This window comes from Leucoraja erinacea, chromosome 7 (genome assembly GCF_028641065.1).
Source record: "Leucoraja erinacea ecotype New England chromosome 7, Leri_hhj_1, whole genome shotgun sequence".
Lineage (NCBI taxonomy): Eukaryota > Metazoa > Chordata > Chondrichthyes > Rajiformes > Rajidae > Leucoraja > Leucoraja erinaceus.
In genome coordinates, this window is record NC_073383.1 from 59,089,023 (window position 1) to 59,111,103 (window position 22,081).

The 22,081-nt window shown below is 41.5% G+C and overlaps 1 protein-coding gene across 1 annotated transcript in view; it reads right to left on the reverse strand.

Moving 5' to 3' along the window:
- The window catches only part of LOC129699151 (low-density lipoprotein receptor-related protein 1-like), an 877,455-nt gene that overhangs the window by 269,072 nt on the left and 586,302 nt on the right, over positions 1 to 22,081 (reverse strand). Inside the window, exons 41-46 of the mRNA XM_055638819.1 lie at positions 21,218 to 21,337; positions 20,557 to 20,670; positions 20,093 to 20,242; positions 8,009 to 8,131; positions 5,994 to 6,113; positions 375 to 503 (exon numbers count right to left, since the gene is read on the reverse strand). Coding sequence (XP_055494794.1) covers positions 375 to 503; positions 5,994 to 6,113; positions 8,009 to 8,131; positions 20,093 to 20,242; positions 20,557 to 20,670; positions 21,218 to 21,337 — 756 coding nt within the window. The remainder of the gene's footprint in view (positions 1 to 374; positions 504 to 5,993; positions 6,114 to 8,008; positions 8,132 to 20,092; positions 20,243 to 20,556; positions 20,671 to 21,217; positions 21,338 to 22,081) is intronic.

A 22,081-nucleotide genomic window follows, 5' to 3' on the forward strand; every position in this document is an offset into this window, starting at 1 on the left:
TTAAGTGGTTTACAACTTAACTTCTAACATTTTCAATCTTGAATCAGAATTGAACTAAGCTGTAAATAAATATTTTACACAATGTGACACAACAATAAATCTATTAATGTATTAACCACAAAGAAAAATGGTGGAAATCTGAAACAATAACAAAAATCACTGAAAATAAACTGCAGATGAAGCACCAATCTTGGACTTAAAACTTCAGATCAATGACATGCAAACACAATGGCTGTATCATGTTGTAGTACATAATTCACTCAGTCCTTTTGGGCAATGTAGTCAAATATATTCACGGCTTAACATTCTGCTGACCACAAGCCTCACTGCATAACCATTGTTAGTTTTTATCTGAAATGACCAACATTACTTACTGCAACCAGCTGTGGAGAGTTCATCGCTTCCATCTGGACAATCTTTATCCCCATCACACAACCAATATTTTGGGAGACAAACACGAGAATTGCGACATTGGAACAATTCAGGAGCACACGTAACCGAACCTGCAGTAGTGAAATAAACTGCAGTTTACCATTTTGTGGAGTAACATTTGCAATAGTGCATGAAATTACTTCCTGTTAAATAATTTTAAGATTTAGTGCTGTCTGTCCCTTTCGTTATTTGATTTAACGGAATTTATAATGAGCAATTCATAGAATGCTTGAGTAAAAGAAAGTCTCACATTTTTAATGTTACTTTGATAATTGCATGAAATAACTCAACAGAAATTTGATGGAGTGATTAAACATTTGCAAGTTCAAGTTTATTGTCACGTGCACAAGGAATGTGAGGTTCTGGTCGAATTTTAAGAATTTAACATGAGAAATATTGGTCCGGTGGAGGATGGTGCAGAAAGAGAAATTAGTCAAAATAAACATATTCAGAGTGAGCTTTAATGATTTGCATATAATTCTATCCAGAATATATCACTGGAATACCCCCTGTCTATTCCAAAGGGAGTGCCACTCATTCAGCATATAACTTAGGTCTGGAAATATAACACACATCAAAGTTTGTAAAAGTGGAGCACAGCAATGTAAACTGAGCAGATTAATCTTGCGAAATATAAATTATTTGGTGCCTGGATTTGGACATGGAAGGTCAAAGCTGGGCTGAAATTTGAACTCATTGACATTAATTGCTGTATTGATCAATCAAAATTCTATTGGCAAGTAACCATTTGAAAACAGAATATAATCTTGTCTGTAGCTGTCCTAAATTGCATTTCACTCGTTTATTTTAAAAAAGGGCAAAGGTAATGCTGATCAAATGAATCAATACGCTGTGTTAACTTAGCCTGTTAGAAAAGCACAAGGAGACACAGATTGAACACAATAAAAAGTGATTTTAGGAATGGTAAGAAGAATATTTTCATGTAAATTAAGATCAATTCAAATTTCAGAAGGTATGTTTGAGCTGAAAATCATGGAATCATTGAATAACCCTAATTTGAGGAAGGACATTCTTGCTATTGAGGGAGTGCAGCGTAGGTTTACAAGGTTAATTCCCGAGATGGCGGGACTGTCATATGCTGAGAGAATGGAGCAACAGAGCTTGTAGACTCTGGAGTTTAGAAGGATGAGAGGGCATCTCATTGAAACATATAAGATTGTTAAGGGCTTGGACACGCTAGAGGCAGGAAACATGTTCCCGATGTTGGGGGAGTCCAGAACCAGGGGCCACAGTTTAAGAATAAGGAGTAAGCCATTTAGAACGGAGATGAGGAAACACTTTTTCTCACAGAGAGTGGTGAGTCTGTGGAATTCTCTGCCTCAAAGGGCGGCGGAGGCAGGTTCTCTGGATGCTTTCAAGAGAGAGTTAGATAGGGCTCTTAAAAATAGCAGAGTCAGGGGTTATGGGGAGAAGGCAGGAATGGGGTACTGATTGGAGATGATCAGCCATGATTGGAGATGATCAGCTGGCTCGAAGGGACAAATGGCCTACTCCTGCACCTATTGGCTATTGTCTATTGCACCCATGCAGAACTCACTGACTTCATCCATTTCACCACTAACTTCCATCCAGCACTGAAATTCACCTGGACCATTTCCGACATCTCCCTACCATTTCTAGACCTCACAATCTTCATCGCAGGTAACAGATAATACTGACCGACATCTACTAAAAACCCACTGACTCCCATGGCTATCTGGACCACACTTCTTCCCACCCTGCTTTCTGTAAGGACGCTATACCCTACTCCCAATTCCTCCGTCTACACCACATCTGCACCCAGGATGAGGTGTTCCAAACCAGGGCATTGGAGATGTCCTCATTCTTTAGGGAATGGGGTTTCCCCTCTTCGACTATAGATGAGGCTCTCACCAGGGTCTCTTCTATACCCCATAACTCTGCTCTCACTCCCCATCCCCCCCACTCGTAACAAGGGCAGAATCCCCCGTGTCCTCACCTTCCACCATACCAGCCATCACATACAACAGATAATCCTCCGACATTTTCGCCACCTCCAACGGTATCCCACCACTGGCCATATCTTCCCATCTCCTCACCTTTCGTCTTCCCGCAAGGACCGCTCCCTTCATAATTCCCTGGTCAATTCGTCCCTTCCCACCGTTCCCACCCTCTCCCCTGGTACTTTCCCTTGCAACCGCAGGAAATGCTACACTTGTCGCTTTAGCTCCACGCTTGACTCCATCCAAGGACCTAAGCAGTCTTACCAGTGCGGCAGAGGTTCACCTGCATCTCCTGCAACCTCATCTATTGCTTGTGCTGCTCTAGGTGTCAGCTGCTCTACATCGGTGAGGCCAAGCGTAGGCTTGGCGATCGCTTCGCCCAACGCCTTCGCTCAGTTCGCAATAACCAACCTGATCTCCCGGCGGCTCAGAACTTCAATTCCCCCTCCCATTCCGGATCCGACCTTTCTGTCCTGGGCCTCCTCCATGGCCAGAGTGAGTCCCACCATAAATTGGAGGAACAGTACCTCATATTTTGCTTGGGTAGTTTACACCCCAGCGGTATGAACATTGACTTCCCCAATTTCAGGTAGTCCTTGCTTTCTCCCTCTTTCCCCTCCCCTTCCCAGCTCTCCCACAGCCCACTGTCTCAGCCTCTTCCTTTCTTCTTCCCGCCCCAACACCCCCACATCAGTCTGAAGAAGAGTCTCGACCCGAAACGTCACCTATTCCATCGCTCCATAGATGCTGCCTCACCCGCTGAGTTTCTCCAGCATTTTTATCTACCTTAAAACTCCAGCGGGGAGAGTAGAGAAACTGTGGGATGCAGATGAGACATAGTTGAGGGATCCATCGTTTACTGAAGAAAGTGTACATGTCAGATATGCTCGAGTGGTAAGCCATATCTTGGGGCAGATTCGGCGGAGACAGAAACGTTGAGTGGGATGGTTAGCGTCCTTGCGGGTAGTCAAGGCAATTGTGGGAGTTAGTGGATTTGTAATAGATTTCAGTCGATAGCTGTTCCCTCATTTTAAGTGAATGAACAGGGAATAGAAAATAAGTAGAATAAAGGTCTTTACCCACATTGATCTTATATTATTACATGAACTAACACAGGGGACAGAATTAAAGTACTGGGACTTAACAGTACACTTTAGACTAAGTTCACTGCCCTAAATTCAGTACACTAAATTCCTGACATTATTTTCTTTCCTTTACTGCTGAAACTAATGTTAATTCACTCAATCCTACTGCAATGTATTTTGCCACGAGTTGCTTCAACTGTCTGGGCAATTGATGTTGTGCATGTGTGAAGGTGTATGGGTTTTAGGGAGAATCTTTTGGAGCAATCTTGTTCAGTACAGCGAGCAGGTAATGTGTACTGTACTCTAAGCCACCATCATGTCTTAACTAAATTTGACATCAACAACATTATCCATAGTTAATTATCCATGATAGTTTTTGTTGATATCTGTCAGAATCAGGAGTACTATTTTCAATTATGTCAATAAATGAAATTATCATCCACATTTGTCCTTTGCAGTTACTCTATGATAATACTGTAACATTATCTTGGTATTTCTAAACATATTGGGAAGTTTGTTAAGGAACTTGAGTTTGATCATTACATTAAGATCAATCAGCTATTTATTCTGATGTTTGGCTTCCATTGTATAATACATGACTTCCCTGAATATCAAAGACTATTTCAATCAATATGTTTCAGTCAAGGACTTAGATTGTAGCAGTTGAATCCTTTATTATCCTTATGAATTAACCAACTCGAGGTGTGAAGGAATATTATTGGAGATATGCAGCAAATGAGCCTTTAATATGTGCATTATGGTGCAAATTTGTGTTGCATGAAATACACTGAAAGCAAATGCCATTGAGCATAAATAAAATATTAACATTAAGGCAGATTTATTAAGAGAAATATGACCTTTTCGGTATTATTGAAGGAACATAGGATTAAGGTGGGTCGAGTCAAAAGACGAATTTCGAAGCATTGTTTACTGTTGCTGAGGTGACATAATGGCACTCTGTGTTAATACGATCATCAAAGCCTGCAGTTACATTAAGAGCCAGTAAATGATCTGAACAATGTTACAGCACACTAGGTGACCATTATTGTTTCTATGCTAGAACGAACTAAACTTAATCCCATGATTTTCTGCAAAATGTTTTGTTCTTTCTCATTCTTCCATCAAGGGTAATATGAGGTTTGCATTTCTTCTCTCCTCCCTTAATGATGCAGATGACATTGTTCATAGAAACCGAAGATAACAATTTCGTTAAAAAAAAAAGAAAATTAACGAGATCTTTCGAACTTTGTAGGAATTGTTCTTTTAAATGATATTAGACAGTAGAGAGGAGTTGCAAGATCTTTGAGCTTTTAGAATAAAGACTAATAGCATTACATTCACAGGTTTAACTTACTACACTTTCAGCCCAGGATACTGCACTAAACCTACGGTGCCATTTGAGCAAAAGACAATGACTTTGTGATCCACATTCAACTACTTAACCCAGTATTGATTTGGATTCAAAGTGAAAAAAAAAGGTTTTTGCTGAGGAATTAAGAAAGACAATACACAATGACACAAACACAATTACATTTTTACAAAGCATGACTGGTTTTGAAGTGATGGGTCTGTAACAGCACAGTTAGATAGACCACAGGATGCAAACACCAAATGATAATTTGCCTAAATGAATCAGCTCACTTGAATGTAACAATACAAATGAAAAACATGTTTATTTTTCTCTCCGATCAATGCAAATCTACAGCACATTTTCTCATACAAGCAAGTGTTCCTTGAAAGGCTCTCAAAACCATGGCAACATTCCCAGGACAATACACTGGTGAAAGAGATGTCTGATGGGGTAAATGACCTATGGAAGTCGAAATTGTGTGCTTCTCATAACAAGTCTGTGATATTAAAGTCTGATTGCTAAAGTCAATATTGCTAATCTGCTTTCAACACAAATCTTGGCCTCCAAAGCTGTTTGAGTGTAATTTGCATATTCTCCCCATGGATTTCCATTGATACTCCTGTTACCTCCCACTTCCCAAAGACATGTGGTTTTTGGGTTAATTGGTCACTGTAAATTTCCCCAATGTGAGGAAAGTTGATAGAAATATAAGGAGAATTGATAAAAATCGCTTGAGTATAGTATAAATATAAATGGGTATTTGGTGGTCAAACTCCCAGGTTCCAGATTCAATGAGTTAAAGGGCCTATTTCCATGCAATATAACCCTATGAATCTACGACTATAAAATAGATTTATCTTTCATAATTTGTGGTTTAAAAAAAATTGAAGAGATCAAAACTCTTCATATATTGGTATATTCTAATCTCACGTCTGTGTTTTGAATTTCAAAAATCTGGAGGTGTAGACAAAGGGTTGCAAGAAATTTCAAATACGGAAAACAAACCTGTGTATCCATTAGAACTGAACAACGATGCAATACAAAGTGCTTGAAGTGCTGAGGTTAAATATAGCTGACTTCACTTGCCAAGGACCAAATGGTCCAAATGATTCATTAGTTACCTAATCCTGAATAAAAACCTACCGCAGAGTGAATCTGCTTCATCGGCACCATCTCTACAATCATCGGCACCATCACAAACCCAGCGACGAGAGATGCACTTGTGATTTGGGCATTCAAACTGATTCCATGTGCAAAAGGAATCTGTAAACAGAAGCAAATGCAATATTGCAATTACTTTGCAGATGCAAGGAACTGCAGAAGCTCCTTTACAAATAAAAAGGATACAAAGTGCTGGAGTAATTCGGCGGGGCTGAGTTTTGATTTGGGTTGCTCAGTTTGGCCGGGCGGTTGAATTCCACAGACTCACCACTCTCTGTGAGAAAAAAGTGTTTCCTCGTCTCCGTTCTAAATGGCTTACTCCTTATTCTTAAACTGTGACCCCTGGTACTGGATTCCCCCAACATCGGGAACATGTTTCCCGCCTCTAGCATGTCCAAGCCCTTAACAATCTTATATGTTTCAATGAGAACCCTCTCATCCTTCTAAACTCCAGAGTGTACAAGCCCAGCTGCTCCATTCTCTCAGCATATGACAGTCGCGCAATCCCAGGAATTAACCTTGTAAACCTAAAATGCACTCCCTCAATAGCAAGAATGTCCTTCCTCAAATTAGTGGACCAAAACTACACACAATACTCCAGGTGAGGTCTCACTAGGGTTCTGTACAACTGCAGAAGGACTTCTTTGCTCCTATACTTGACTCCTCTTGTTATAAAGGCCAACATGCCATTCGCTTTCTTCACAACCTGCTGTACCTGCATGCTTACTTTCATAGACTGATGAACAAGGACCCCCAGAACCCTTTGTACTTCCCCTTTTCCCAACTTGACGCCAATTAGATAGTAATCTACCTTCCTGTTTTTAATACCAAAGTGGATAACCTCACATTTATTCACATTAAACTTCATCTGCCATGCATCTGTCCACTCCCCCAACCTGTCCAAGTCACCCTGCATTCTCATAGCATCCTCCTCAGAGTTCACACTGCCACCCAGCTTTGTGTCATCTGCAAATTTGCTAATGTTACTTTGAATCCCTTCATCCAAATCATTGATGTATATTGTAAATAGATGTGGTCCCAGCACCGAGCCTTGCGGTACCCCACTAGTCACTGCCTGCCATTCTGAAAGGGACCCCTTAATCCCTACTTTTTGTTTCCTGTCTGCCAACCAATTTCTATCCATGTCAGCACTCTACAGCCAATACCATGTGCCTAATTTTGCCCACTAATTTCCTATGTGGGATCTTATCAAATGCTTTCTGAACGTCCAGGTACACTACATCCACTGACTCTCCCTTGTCCATCTCCCTAGTTACATCCTCAAAAAATTCCAGAAGATTAGTCAAGCATGATTTCCCCATCGTAAATCCATGCTGTCTTGGACCGTTCCTGTTACTGCTATCCAAATGTGCGGCTATTTCTTCTTTTATAATTGACTCCAGCATCTTCCCCACCACCGATGTTAGAGTGGAGGTGGTGAGGATGTTTCTGCTTGTGGGAGAGTCTAGGACCAGAGGCCATAGGCTCAGAATAAAAGGACATACCTTTAGGTAGGAGATGAGGAGGAATGTCTTTAGTCAGAGGGTGGTAAATCTGTGGAATTCATTGCCACAGATGGCTTTGGAGGCTGTAAATGATATTTTAAAGGTGGAGATTGACAGATTCTTGATTAATAAGGGTGTCATGGGTCATGGGGAGAAGGCAGGAGAATGGGGTTGAGAGGGAAAGATAGATCAGCCATGTTGAATGGCAGAGCAGACTTGATAGGCCAAATGGCGTAGCTCTTCTCCTATGAGTTATGAACTTATGAGATGCAAGGAACTAGAACCAATGGGATTGTTTTCCTCGAAGTTGGCAAGATCCAAATGGGCTTAATTACTGCCTTCTGTGCTGTTAGCAGATTACAATGATGTACTCCCACATTAAAGCACTTGATACTTATCCTGAATTATGTTCCAAAATTGCTGGAGTATGGCTAATACTCAAATGAAAAGTTTAGACACTTAAAAAGATAACTGATATAAAGGGTGAAATACCACAGTGAGATTCATCAGCTCCATCTTCACAATCCTCTTCTTTATCACAAATCCAAAATGCAGGAATACATCTTCCATTAGGGCACGCAAAGTAATGTTCTTTACATTTGAGCTTATGTTGAGCTAAAATAAAAAGCAGCATAAAGAAAGAATATTTTAAAGATTTTCTGAAGAAATGGTATTACACATTGCTAATATGTCAACTGAACTCAGCTGCTGAAAACATAAATACAAACAAGACAGACCGGGAATTATTTATCATCTGAACACATAATTAATAGAATTGATGGTGATCCCTCATCAGGCACATTGAAGCTCTCTTTCATTTTTGCCTTGTCCTGGTACTTGACAGTGAAGGAAACCCTAAATTTCTTTGCACCATAGTCATGGCTGAATTTGTGGTATTAGATGATTACCTGCAGGAAAATCATGCCTGCCTTACCAGGAGGGGAGATCAGCAAATGGAGAGATTGAAGCCTACCGCTACCATCCTGAATGAGTCCGTCACAGGCAAGGACATTCAATCCCAAACAGTGTGGTTAATATTTGACCATCTGATAATAGTTGGAAGCTTTTTGCTCGGACACTGTCTAACAACATTCCAACTTAGATTGGTCTGTTTATTGGGCCTTTTCCTTTTTGCAGATGCTTTCCTTGCTCTTCCTGACAGGATTCCTGGAGGATCAGATGGAGACGGCAAAAGGAAGGAATTTGCACAAAATATAGTCGCTGCTCATTGCTTCCAGTGCCTGGTGATTGGGCATATTTAGTTAAAGAAACTCTTACAGTGATCGTCAAATGGTGCTACTCACACACTAAGCAGATAAAGTTAATTTTCAAACTGGGAGAGATTAAGGGACTTTTAATACGTGAAAGATGTTGTTATTTTGGTTTTATCCTTGTGCTGAATGATTTGTGACAATGTGATTTATGGGATGCATTCACTGGTTCCCACCCATCGAGGAGCAGTGTTTAAATGATGTGCAGCTGGAGATGTACACACCACTAAATATCAATTCTCTGCACCACATTCTTTTCGGGCACAATTCCCCACTGGGAGCATGATTTCAGTGGACTTGCCAGAATCTATTTAGAGCACTCTCACTGTTATTTGCCAAGTGTGAAGCCGCTCCTCTTGTTACTCTTGACGTTTTTTTCCTAAGTAATGTGGTTCCATTTAAATTTATCCAAGCACTTTAGTATTGGCATATTTTTGTTCTTTTATCAGAAATTGAATCAAAAGAAGCAGCTGGGATACAGTTGGTTAGGAGGCAAAAAGCTGAGGGAAAATGGTCCCCAAACTCTGAGCTTCTAATCCTCCATGTTGTTAACCCTTCTGGACTCCAGCAATCCAATGTTTACCAAAACTCCTCCTAGAAAGCTCTTGTGGTTCCAGGCAGATGTCTAGATTTCCATCAGCTACTTCCCTTTGCAACTTGCCTAATCACTCAGCAATCTCTATCAATCATTTGAATGAGTGCACAAAGAAAAACATATCCAAGTTTGATGATGATGGAGTCAAGTTTCTCAATACCATCCCAAATGGATTTTCTCCACTTTGAGTGGTCACAATTGGAGTGGCAGGAGTCAGGAGGAATGTTACATTTTGTTAAGATGTTTTTGAGCACGACATTGATTCAGTTCCTCGATCTGCCTGGAAATCTCTTCACAATAGTTCTTGATGACCGTATCAGGAAAACTGCTTATTGATTTAGTCTCCTTCCCAGAGGAAAACTATGCTAATGATAAAGGGAGAACAAAAAAAAGGATTACTGTATTGATTCTTGGGATGGATGATTTGTTCGAAGAAAAGAGATTAAGCAGACTGGGCATGTGGTTTCATGTTGAAAAGAATGAAACATGTTCTCATTGCAACAAACAGAATTCTTACACGGTCTGGCTGAGTGAATGCTGATATGATATCTTGTGTGTTTCAAACTAACAGTCACTGCCTTGGAATAAGTTATTGGGTGTGCATAACTGATATGATAAGGAGGTTCACCCAGAAGGTGGTGAATCTTTAACCAAAAATGAATGGTTCCAGGCATCACAGATGGTGATTGTTAGATTCTTGTATGATTACAAACGCTAGTGATTTGTGCAGAGCAGTGGTGCTAAAGGATAAGACCGGCTAACTTTATAAAATGGTGGAACAGGCATGCGGGAATTAATGGCCTATTCCTCCTAGTTTCCTTGTTCTAACCTTAGTAAACATTTCCATTTTAGTTTAGAAAATTAGATTATATAGTAAGTGTTTTGTGGATGCAAAACCATCTAATAACAATCTTACACTGAGATGATTATTTTGGAGATTTCTTCTGGGTGAAATTGCACCAGACACGGAATTGGATTGGGCACCTTTCTATTTTTCTTGTTGGTTTATCTGTCCTTTTCCCATTGTCAGAGATACAAGAAATTATATAATTATCTGCATTATAGCGTTTCTGCGACATCCATTTCCTAAGTGGAACAGAAACCAGTAACTCACAACCATTGTTAAACTGCTGAAGTTCACTCTCACTCTCACAATAGGCTAATTCGTTGCCGTTTTTGTGAATTAAAGGATGCATTTATTTCAGTGGTAGACATTAGGAGATGCGGCTGTAGGCAGTTCAAAAACGTCATGAAGTTCACAGAGAATGTTGTGACTAACAGCACAGAACTGTTGAGATAGACATTAAATGAGTGTCTTGGTGATGACACCTATGACATTGCTCCTTTACTGCAGTTATCATTACAATCATTCCAAGCAAATTAGTCAGGACAAGATCTGAAGACATACCCATCTGCTTTATCAAAGGGAGCTGAGGGAATGCTCTGTGTTCTGTTTCACAGAGACATGGCTCACCCCCAGCTCCCCAGACTCAGCGGTACAGCCTGAAGGGTTCTCCATGCACCGTATGGACTGTACACTGGCATCAGGGAAAGGAATAGGAGGGGGCGTCTGTCTCATGGTCAACTCTACATGGTGCTCAGATGTGGCAGTCTTGTCCAACTCCTGCTCTCCACACCTCGAACATCTGGCGGTGAAGTGCCATCCCTTCTACCTTCCGAGGGAATTCACCTCCATCATCCTGACCGCGGTCTACATCCCACCCCAGGCAGACGTCCGTCTAGCACTGAAGGAGCTGCATGCCGTGGTCAGTAAACACCAGGCGTCTTACCTCGAAGCATTTACCACCATTGCTGGGGACTTCAATAAGGCAAACCTAAAGAAATCACTCCCTAACTTCCACCAACATGTCTCCTGCTGCACCAGAGGACCAAACACCCTCGACCACTAGAGGAACAACTACAGGACTGTTTGGAGTCTGTAGACTGGGCAATGTTCAAGGACTCGTCAACGAACTTGAACGAATACGCCCCAGTCGTTACAGACTTTATTAAGAAATGTGTGGAGGACTGCATCCCCACCAAAACCCAAACCTTCCGAGTGTTTCCCAATCAGAAACCTTGGATGAACTTTGAGATCCACACTTCTGAAGACCTGACACCGGGCAATCATGTCTGATGATACAATGGTCTACAAGAAGTCCAGATACGACCTTGGTAAGGCCATCAAAAAGCCAAAAGGGACCTGCTCCAAACTGGAGGATGAGGCAGATGTTCGGCAGCTGCGGTGGGGCCTGAATGCAATCACCTCCTACAAGGTGAAACCAGGAGGCAGCTCGAATGTCGGCGGAACATCACTCCCTGATGAGCTCAATGCGTTTTACGCACGCTTTGATAAGGAGAACACCGATGTGCCTTCCCGAGCCCCCATTCCTTGTGATGGTATTTCAGTCTCAGTCACAGAGGCCGACGTCAGGAAATCGTTCAGAGGGGTTAACCCTCGAAAAGCACCTGGACCTGATGATATATCTGGTCGTGTTCTAAAAACGTGTGAGGATCAACTGGCTGGAGTTTTTACGGACATTTTCAACCTCTCACTTCTGAGGTCCGAGGTTCCCACCTGCTTCAAAAGGGCATCAATTATATCAGTGCCCAAGAAGAGTAAGGTGACGTGCCTCAATGACTATCAACCAGTGGCACTAACTCCTGTGGTGATGAAGTGCTTTGAGAGGTTGATCATGGCGCAAATCAACTCCTACCTCGACAAAAACCTGGACCCACTGCAGTTCTCTTACCGCCATAACAGATCAACGGTGGATGTGATCTCGCTGGCCCTCCACTCCGCTCTGGACCACTTGGACAAGAAAAATGTATATGTCAGGGTGCTATTCATTGATTACAGCTCGGCATTTAATACAATCATCTCCTCCAAGCTGGTTACCAAACTCGCAGAACTGGGTCTCTGCGCATCCCTCTGCAATTGGATCCTCGACTTCCTCATTCACAGACCACAGAATGTTCGTATTGGTGGAAATGTGTCAGACTCGATAACAAACAGCACGGGAGCACCTCAAGGCTGCGTGATCAACCCCCTTGCTGTGCTCACTCTATACTCATGACTGTGCAGCCGGTCATAGTGCGAACTCCATCATCAAGTTCGCTGATGACACCACTGTTGTGGGATGTATCACTGATAGGGATGAGTCAGAGTATAGAAGAGAGATCGAGCGACTGTCCATATGGTGCCAGCATGATAACCTGGCCCTCAACACCAGCAAAACCAAGAAACTGATTGTGGACTTTGGAAGGAGTAGGATGGGGACCCACAGTCCCGTTTATATCAACGGGACGATGGTTGAAAGGGTCAAGAGCTTCAAATTCCTGGGCGTGCACATCTCTGAAGATCTTTCCTGGTCCGAGAACATTGATACAATTATAAAGAAAGCACATCAGCGCCTCTACTTCCTGAGAAGATTACGGAGAGTCGGTTTGACAAGGAGGACTCGCTCTAACTTCTACAGGTGCACAGTAGAGAGCGTACTGACCAGTTGCATCATGGCTTGGTTCGGCAACTGAGTGCCCTGGAGAGGAAAAGACTACAAAAAGTAGTAACCACTGCCCAGACCATCATCGGCTCTGACCTCCCTTCCATCGAGGGGATCTATCGCAGTCGCTGCTTCAAAAAGGCTGGAAATATCATCAAGGACCCACACCATCCTGGATACACACTTATCTCCCTGCTACCTTCAGGTAGAAGGTTCAGGAGCCTGAAGACTGCAACGACCAGGTTCAGAAATAGCTACTTCCCCACAGCCATCAGGCTATTAAACTTGGCTCGGACAAAACCCTGAACATTTATAGCCCATTATCTGTAATTTGCATTTTATCAGTTTATTTCTTCATGTGTGTATTTACGTATATAATGGTATATGGACACACTGATCTGTTTTATAGTCAATGCCTACTATGTTCTGCTGTGCTGAAGCAAAGCAAGAATGTCATTGCCCTATCAGGGACACATGACAATAAACTCTCTTGACTCTTGACTCTTGACTATATCCACAGGATCTTCTTTGTCACTTTCTCTGTCTGGGTCTTCTCATGAACAATGAATTTGCAGGTTCAAGGTTTCCAATGCTGTGTTCCCTGAGAGTTGTGAGATTGTGTGGAAGCAATTTAGACCACACTCTTGTCCATGGAGTACTTCCTGCATGGATGTTATGGTTACATTGACTACAAGCGTCCTAACTACTGGGTATTTCCCAGTGACCACAACAAATTTCTACAGCCAAAGTCAATGTGGTGCTTAATGTAGTGCTCACAATTGCACCAGACAGGTCCCCAAACTCTATACACTCATAAAGATTTTCATCTGCACACTTTATTTTTGGGAGTACAGGTACCTTGGGTAATGGGATATTTCAGCATTCTCAGCTCCCCATGGATGGATTGAGTGCAAATGTTCCTCAATGGCTTAAATATATTTTTATAAACAAGAAAGACTTGCGCTCAATGATAGAAAAAGAATGTAGTTGGAGACAGTAAGATTGGTGGGAGAACTGGGAAGGGGAGGGGCTGGAGAGAGTGGGAAAGCAAGGGCTATTTGAAGTTAGCCCTTGTTCATACCGCTGGGGTGTAAGGTACCCAGGCAAAATCCAATTTGCGTTGGGCCTCACTCCGACAATGGAGGAGGCCCTGGACAGAAATGTTAGATTGGGAATGGGAGGGGGAGTTGAAGTGCTGAGCAACCAGGAGATCAGGTCGGTTCAGGCAGACTGCGCGGAGGTGTTCAGCGAAATGATCGGCGAGGCTGCACTTGGTCTCGCCGATTTACAGGAGTTGACACCTGGAACAGCGGATACAGTAGATGAGATTGGAGGAGGTGCAACTGAACCTATGCCTCACCTGAAAGGACTGTTGGTGTCCTTGGATGGAGTGAAGGAGGGAGGTAAATGGACAGGTGCTGCATCTCCTGTGGTTGCAGAGGAAAGTGCCTGGGGAGGGGGTGGTTTGGGTGGGAATGGACAGGGAGTTGTGGGGGGAATGGTCTCTGCGGAAAGCAGAAAGGGGTGGTGATGGGAAGATGTGGCCAGTAGTGGGATCCCGTTGGAGGTGGCGAATATTTGGGAGGATTATTTGCTGTATGTGACAGCTGATTGGGTGGAAGGGGGACTCAGTCCTTGTTACGAATGGGGGAGGGGGAGCAAGAGCAGAGCTGTGGGATATCGATGAGACCCTAGTGGGAGTCTCATCTATAATGGAAGAGAGGAACCCCTGTTCCCTAAAGAAGAAGGACATCTCTAATGACCTGGTATGGAAAACGTCACCCTGAGCGCAGATGCCGCATTGACAGAGGAGATGGGGATGGAGTCTTTACAGGAAGCAGAGTGGAAAGAAGGGTAGATAGCTATGGGAGTCAGTAGGTTTGTTAAATATGTCAGTCAATAGTCTGTCTCCTGTGATGGAAACGGTGAGATCTAGAAACAGTAGGGAGATGTCGGAGATGGTCCAAGTGAATTTGAGTGCAGGATGGAAATTAGTCATGAAGTTGATGAAGTGCAGAAAGTAGCACTGATGTAGTTGTCAATGTAGTGGAGGTAGAATTTGGGGATAGGGCCAGTGTACGCCTGGAACAGTGATTGTATGACGTACCCCACAAAGAGGCAGGCACAGCTGAGGCCCATGCGAGTGCTGCGCCTTGGATTTGGAGGGTGTGGGAGTAGTCAATGGAGAAGTTGTTAAGCATAAGGACCAGCTCTGCCAGGCGAAGGAAAGTGTTAGTAGACGGAAATTGCTTGGTTCTGCGGTCAAGGGAGAAACGGAGGGCTTTAAGACCTTCCTGGTGGCGGATGGAGTTGTAGAGTGACTGGACATCCATAGTAAAGATGAGGGAGTGGGGGCTTGGAAAACGGAAGTAATTGAAGAGACAAAGGGCATGTGAGGTGTCTTGGACACAGGTACGGAGGGATTGGAGCAGGTGGGATAGGATGGAGTCAAGGTATGTGGAAATTAATTCAGTGTGACATGAATTAGCAGAAACAATGGGTCTGCCAGGACAGTTCTGTTTGTGGATTTTGGGGAGAAGATTAAATTTGGCCATACAGGGCTGCAGAACGATAACGTTGGAGGCTTTAGGTGGCAGAGAGCTGGAAGTAATGAAATCAGAAATGGTGCACGATATTAAGGTCTAGGGCTCATCTGTGGGATCATGGAGGTGTCTGAGAGTTCTCACCTGGCCTCAGCCAAGTAGAGGTCAGACTACCACGGTACCTCCCTTGTCGGTGGATTTGATTATCAAGTCGGGGTTGCTGCAGAGTGAGCGGAGGGCTGTACGTTCAGGGGGAGAGAAGTTAGAGTAAGTAAGGGGAGTGTAAAGGTTGAGGCGGTCGATGTCCCACCGGCAGTTGGAAATGAAAAGGTCTAAAGAAGGTAGAGGGCCATCCGGGGGAGTCCAAGAGGAGGGGATGGGAGAAGGTGTCATCACTGGGTGGTGAGGATTCCTTCACACAGAAAAAGGCACGGAGGAGGAGGAGGCGAATGGAGAAGAGCTCTATGTTGTGGAGGATCCGGACCAATGTTCCTTACCAATGTATAGTTAAGTATGGTATTCATGTTAAATGGTAATGTATTTCAACAATACTTGTATTTTCAAAACAATGTCAAATCAAATAATATATAAATGGACTATCATAACATCTTTTCGTAAAATAATTTACCCTAGTGCCTTTCCTATTTCATAATCTTTTCAGTAGGTTTTGGTGTTCCAGTCCTAACCAGCAGTATTCTCCGTGTCTGCAGCCTAGCTGCTAGATGACTGCTCTCTTTCTTGGAGGCCCTAACATGATGCTATGTATATTTTTGGTGCAAAACGTCCCTTGTTAGTTTTATCATTATCCCCCTCCTCCTCTACCTATCCTTCCACACTCCTCTCTAGCAGTGCCAGAATCCCATTCTCCTCTTATTTCGAGAGACAGCACCCTGGTGAAGGAATTACCAGATCTTCTTATGATCCGTAGATTGTTCTGACATCTCCTGAATGACGATGCAGCAGTACAAGTGATAATCAGATCAAATCTCAAGCACTGTCATCAAAATAATGAAAAATAGACCTCAAGTCTACCTAGTGGATTTCATATCCTTTTGCATCTTTCACTCATTGTAGGTATGTTACAAAACCTACCTGAATCGTCGTTGAGAATCTGTCCCAGCCCCGTGTTTGTGATTTTTGGCGCTGTTTAGAGGGGGCGAGTTTAAAACGCGATTTTTACTAGGCTGTTGCAATCGAAAATGTTCGGCCTAGTAAATCATTAATGGAAAATCACTGAAAGACCACGTTGCAAAAGGTATTATTAGTTTTTATGGCCTTGTATAATAGTTATAGTAGTTTAAAAATCACTCTCTCAACCCGCGACCTCTCGCAGCCCCAGGGTTTTATAAAGCAAACAATTAAAGGTATGTACCTTATTTTTACAATAAAAGGGGCTTCTTAAGAACCCTGTTATATAAAGTTTTCTATAGCGAGTAGCTCATTTTGGGCTCTTTATATCCCACAGTATTTTTCTGGGCATTTGAGGGCACAAATCCACTGCAATGTTCTAAACCAGTGCGTTCACAGGATCCCACTAGAAAGCCGATTTAAAATGGACTTTAATTTACAGCAATTGAACACTAAATTCCTTCCATTTGGCCTATAAATTGATGTAAATGAGATTTAAAAATCATGTTTTACTGTGAATTATTTGTGAATATTATTTGGACACTTAGGCTATTTAAAAATGTTAATCATTTATTAAGAAATGGATAGATGTTTAGATCTAGTAATTGAAGTTTGAAATTAGCTACAATTGGGTAACTAACTAATTATATGCTTTAATTCCAGGTCATCCAAGTAAGATTATTTTATATTTGTTTCAGAATGGTTCAATCTATGATAACTGACAATTTAATTCAGTTCTCTTAATTTTTAAGAAGGTTATGGCTTTTGACTGTCCATGATCACAGCTTTTTTGTTATGTCCATAGAAAATCAATAGGGAACAATTAGCTAATTTCTGGGTATGAAAATGGCCATAACGTTTTTATTACTTGAGATATGAAAGTGAATTAGGTGTCAAATTAAACTTATTGTTATGCTTTATCTGATGGGATAAATTGCAGACTTGATTTTTTAAATCTCAAAATTTTGTAACATTGCTACTCATTGTTCTTTATCTCTCTACATCAGTCTATATTTCTTGTTTCCCTCATCCCTAACCAGTCTGAAGAAGGGTCTCGACCCAAAACATCACCCGTTCCTTCTCTCCAGAGATGCTGCCTGTCCCGTTGAGTTGCTCCAGATCTTTGCATCTATCTTTGGTTTAAACCATCATCTGCAGTTCCTTCCCACACATTTTGTCTGTTCCTTGGGTCTCCATGGTCATCGGGAGGAGCATATTGCTTGCATGTCTCCACCTTCCATTGTGGGTGCAATCACCTCCATCCCTTGGTCTGCACATTTCAGCTCACCAAAAAAAAAAATGTCTTTACATTTAAAATTACAACATGTGTAAGAGATTAGTTTCACAGATGAAACTATTTTTAGATTGATGATACCAAGTACAGAGTCAGATAGTTGTGCACTAATGGGTCTTTTGACACGTCATGTGCATGCTGACCATTTGCCTTGCTGCAATAATCAAATTTCCCTGCATTAGGTCCATATCTTACAATGCCTTGCATACCTAACTGTCCATTTAAATGTATCTTTAATATAGTTATTATGCCACCTCCTCTGGCAGCAAGGTTCAGATATTAACCACTCTCTGTGTGGACAAATGTTCTCAGATCGTCTTTAAAATTCCTTCCTTTCACCTTACATCTTTACCTTTTTGTTTTTGATCTAGTAAGTGTGGGAATATGTTTAGAATTAGTTCATGCTAGGCAGAATTTTCACCAAGCTTGGTTTTGTTGAAATTCTGTTTAACTTTCACAGATTTCTAATGACATAGAAACAACAGGAAACAAAAAAAAACCACAAAAAAAGTGGTATGTTCATGCTGGGCTTTTTGCTCTGTTGGTTTATTGCTTAAGGCATGAATGTGCAAATGAACCCCAGGTAAAATAAAATACATCAATATTTATCATTGCTGTTTTACTGCATTAAAAGATAATGGTAAATAAACCACACAAATGTGCTGTTGTTTCCCTGACTGAAAACCATGTGTGGTGAGCTGTGAGATCCATTCCCAGGTGCAGGCCAAGATCACGGCATACGTCAAACAATCTTGAGAGATACAAGAAACCTTGCTACGATCTTCACAAGGCAACCAGAAATGCCAAGGCACAATACTGGGACAAACCTGAGTCCCATTATAATCACTTGGACACTTGTCACTGTGGCAAAGCCTGACTACTGGCTGCAAAGCTAATTCAGGCAGCATTGCTGATGATAGTGCAACCTTCTCTGATGAACTGAATGCATTTTATGCTCTCTTTTAGCAGAATACCAACAGGCCAATGACATCTGTCCCATCATAATCAAGTGTGCCTTTTCCCAGGTCACTGTTGCAGAAGTTAGATCAGCCTTCCTGAAGCCGAACCCATGGAAAACAATTGGTCCAAATGGAGTCCCTGACTACATCCTTAGGAACTGCATAGACAAACTAGCAGGAGTGTTCACAGACAACTTTAATCTCTCCCTAATCCGTAGGAGGTGCCCTCCATCTTCAAGAAGACCACTATCATCTTGGTGTCAAAGAAAAGCAAGATCTTGTGCCTTAATGAATACCATCAAGGTCTTGACATCCACCATCACTAACTTTTCAAATATCAAATAATAATGAAAGAGGAAAGAGATTGAGAACCTCATAAGCTTGTGTAAAGACAACAACCTCTCCATCAATGTCAGCAAGACAAAGGAGACTTCAGCAAGTGCAGCAGCACATACCCTGGTATACTTTATTGTGCCAAAGCAGAGATGGTTAAAAGGTTCAAGATCTTGGAAGATAAATTTCACCGGCAATTTTTACTAGGCCGGTCACATTGAAGCTATGGCCAAAAAAGCACACCTACGCATCTACTTCCGTAAAACTCTTAGGAAGTTCAGCATGGCCTCAGCAACTCTCACCAACTTCTACAGATGTGCTGTAAAAGCATTTTATCAGGACGCATCGCAGCATGGTTTGGGAACAGCTCTATCGAAGACTGCTCGAAATTTCTGAGTAGTTGGTGTGTCCCAGACCATCATTCAAACCAACCTCCCTTCCATTAACTCCATTTACACTTCATGCTGACTCAGCAAGGCCAGCAGAATCAAGGACCAGTCTCATCCCAGCCGCTCCCTCTTCTTCCCTCTCCCATCAGGACACAGGTACAGAAGTTTGAAAACGCATACCTCCAGAGTCAAGGACATATTCTTCCCAGCTGTTATTAGGCAACTGAACTGTGTTCTCACCAGCTCGAGTGCAGTCCTAACCTCCCATTTACCGCATTGGAGACCATTAAACTATCTTTAATCAGACTTTATCATGCACAAAATGTCATACCCTTTATCTGAACATTGTGGATGATTGATTGTAAATATGTATTATCTTTTCTTTGACTGGACAGCATGCAACAAAATGTTTTCACTGTAGTTTGGTACATGTGACAATAATAACCTAAACTAAAGACCTGTCGGGCATCCTTGTATGCTGGGGAGGCCAGTACTCTTCACATTGCTGAACTTATGTCCTCACAAATATTTGCTGTTAGAGCTACAAAGCATATTATTTACCTTGACAATTTAATTCATCTGTGTAGTCACCACAATCATTGGAACCATCACAAATCCAGGATGAAAGGATGCAGAGGGACGTGCTGTTACATTTTATGTAATTTGTTTCCTTAACTCCAACTTTATAGAATCCAGTGCAGTCCGTGTTACCTGAAACAGTATTGATAGAAATCATTAAGATAATGTTTGTACCTTGCTAATGAGCTCATCATTACATTATTACTTTAGCATTAAACGCAAATTATTAAATGCTTAGAAACTTGCATCAACATTATTATAGATACGCTGTGATTTTATTGTAATCCATGAAAAATCTACATGGTTTGAATATGTGACTTGGCAGCAGAACTGTGCTTCAGCAAACAATGCCTTGGGGAATCTTTAATGGCCAACAAGTCTGCACCCACTTCTTGTGAAATGCCAACAACAACACATTGAACTGCTGTCAAAACTTGCCAACTTACTGCAATCCATTTCATCAGAAGCGTCTGCACAATCTATCAACTGGTTGCACTGTGCTGTTTTGACAATGCAAGTCCCATCCCTGCACCGAAATTCAGCTGCACTGCACGTAGAATCTGTAAGACAAAGCAAATCCCAGGGTGAGACACAATTTTGCTCTCGGCTTAATTTATTCATTTAAGCTGTTAATTGTCTTGAATTCCTATTCCTCAAACTCTAAGTAAAATATAGGGACTCCGGGACACAACAGCAAACCCTGTTCAATCAATTACATTTGATTTAAATTAAATAATTTATCGGGAATGCTAAGTTATAATGAGGATCCATTCAAATTAATACAGTACATGTTTATCACGTTAAAAGGAAGTAAAGAGGACAATTAAAAGGAAGCATGAAATCATAAATCCAATTAGCTAATACTGTATAGGAAACAAAATATTAAATATAATCCATGAAAAACAAACATGGATTATATTATATAATAATTTGTATTTATTGGTAAATAAATAATGTTTCTCAGAACTCAGGTAGTTATCCATCTGGAAATGAATTCCTAAAATCTCAACAATGAATTTATGCTATTTTGCTCACTTGGCTGTTGACCAAGTCAATGCAGGAATAAATCAACGTGAATACTTCTCACATCACCAACCTAATACTTACTATTGCAGGTAACTTCATCTGAGTTGTCAGCACAATCATCCACTCCATCACACCACTTTGCATTGGACACACAGCGCCCATTGTAGCAATGCTTAAAGCCTTTTCTACAACTCCTGTTTGCTGATGCCAAGAAATCAGGAAAAAAAACAAAAGTTAACAGTAAGCTGATAAATTCATCACCCTGAGAGATGAGGGGTCAGGCACATAAAAATATGTATTTTAAGCATCTAATAATCAATAACACAAGGTTTAATGATAGTTTAAATGAAGTATTCCATTAACCTCATGAATCCCATAACAATTGTTTCACCTGGCAAGGTCAATGCTATAATTTGATCAAGTTGATAGCATGATTACAGATGTTTCCCTACCTCTATCCTGTCACTGCCTGCCTGGAAACCTCCATTACACAGAGCAAGAGAGTGCTATCAACAAAGTGGGACATGCCCATCCTCTGAATAATGTATAGCCTTTTTAATCTTTTATTTCTGGCAAGTGTTACTGCTCCAAATCCAATTTGATAAATCACCTTCTTTGATAAACATTCTCATTACTTATACTTGATATCTACTGGTGAACTAGGACTTTCTCCAGTTAGTTTTTTTTTTTAAATGACTGGCAGTGTCTTTCATTTCAAAGATGGAATCAGAGTTCAAAACAATGTTTGATCAGCATATGTATGAGAGAAGCAAAATATATTGCACCTCAATTACCCAGCCATAATGCGACTTAAAATAAAGATGTGCACTTTAATTAATTTCAACCTTCACCTTTCTATCCCACTCAAAGACTTTGCAGTTCTTTATTGAATTCTGGTACATGACAACTTGCTTCCCATCTTGATGGGGAATAAAGTATTTGCAA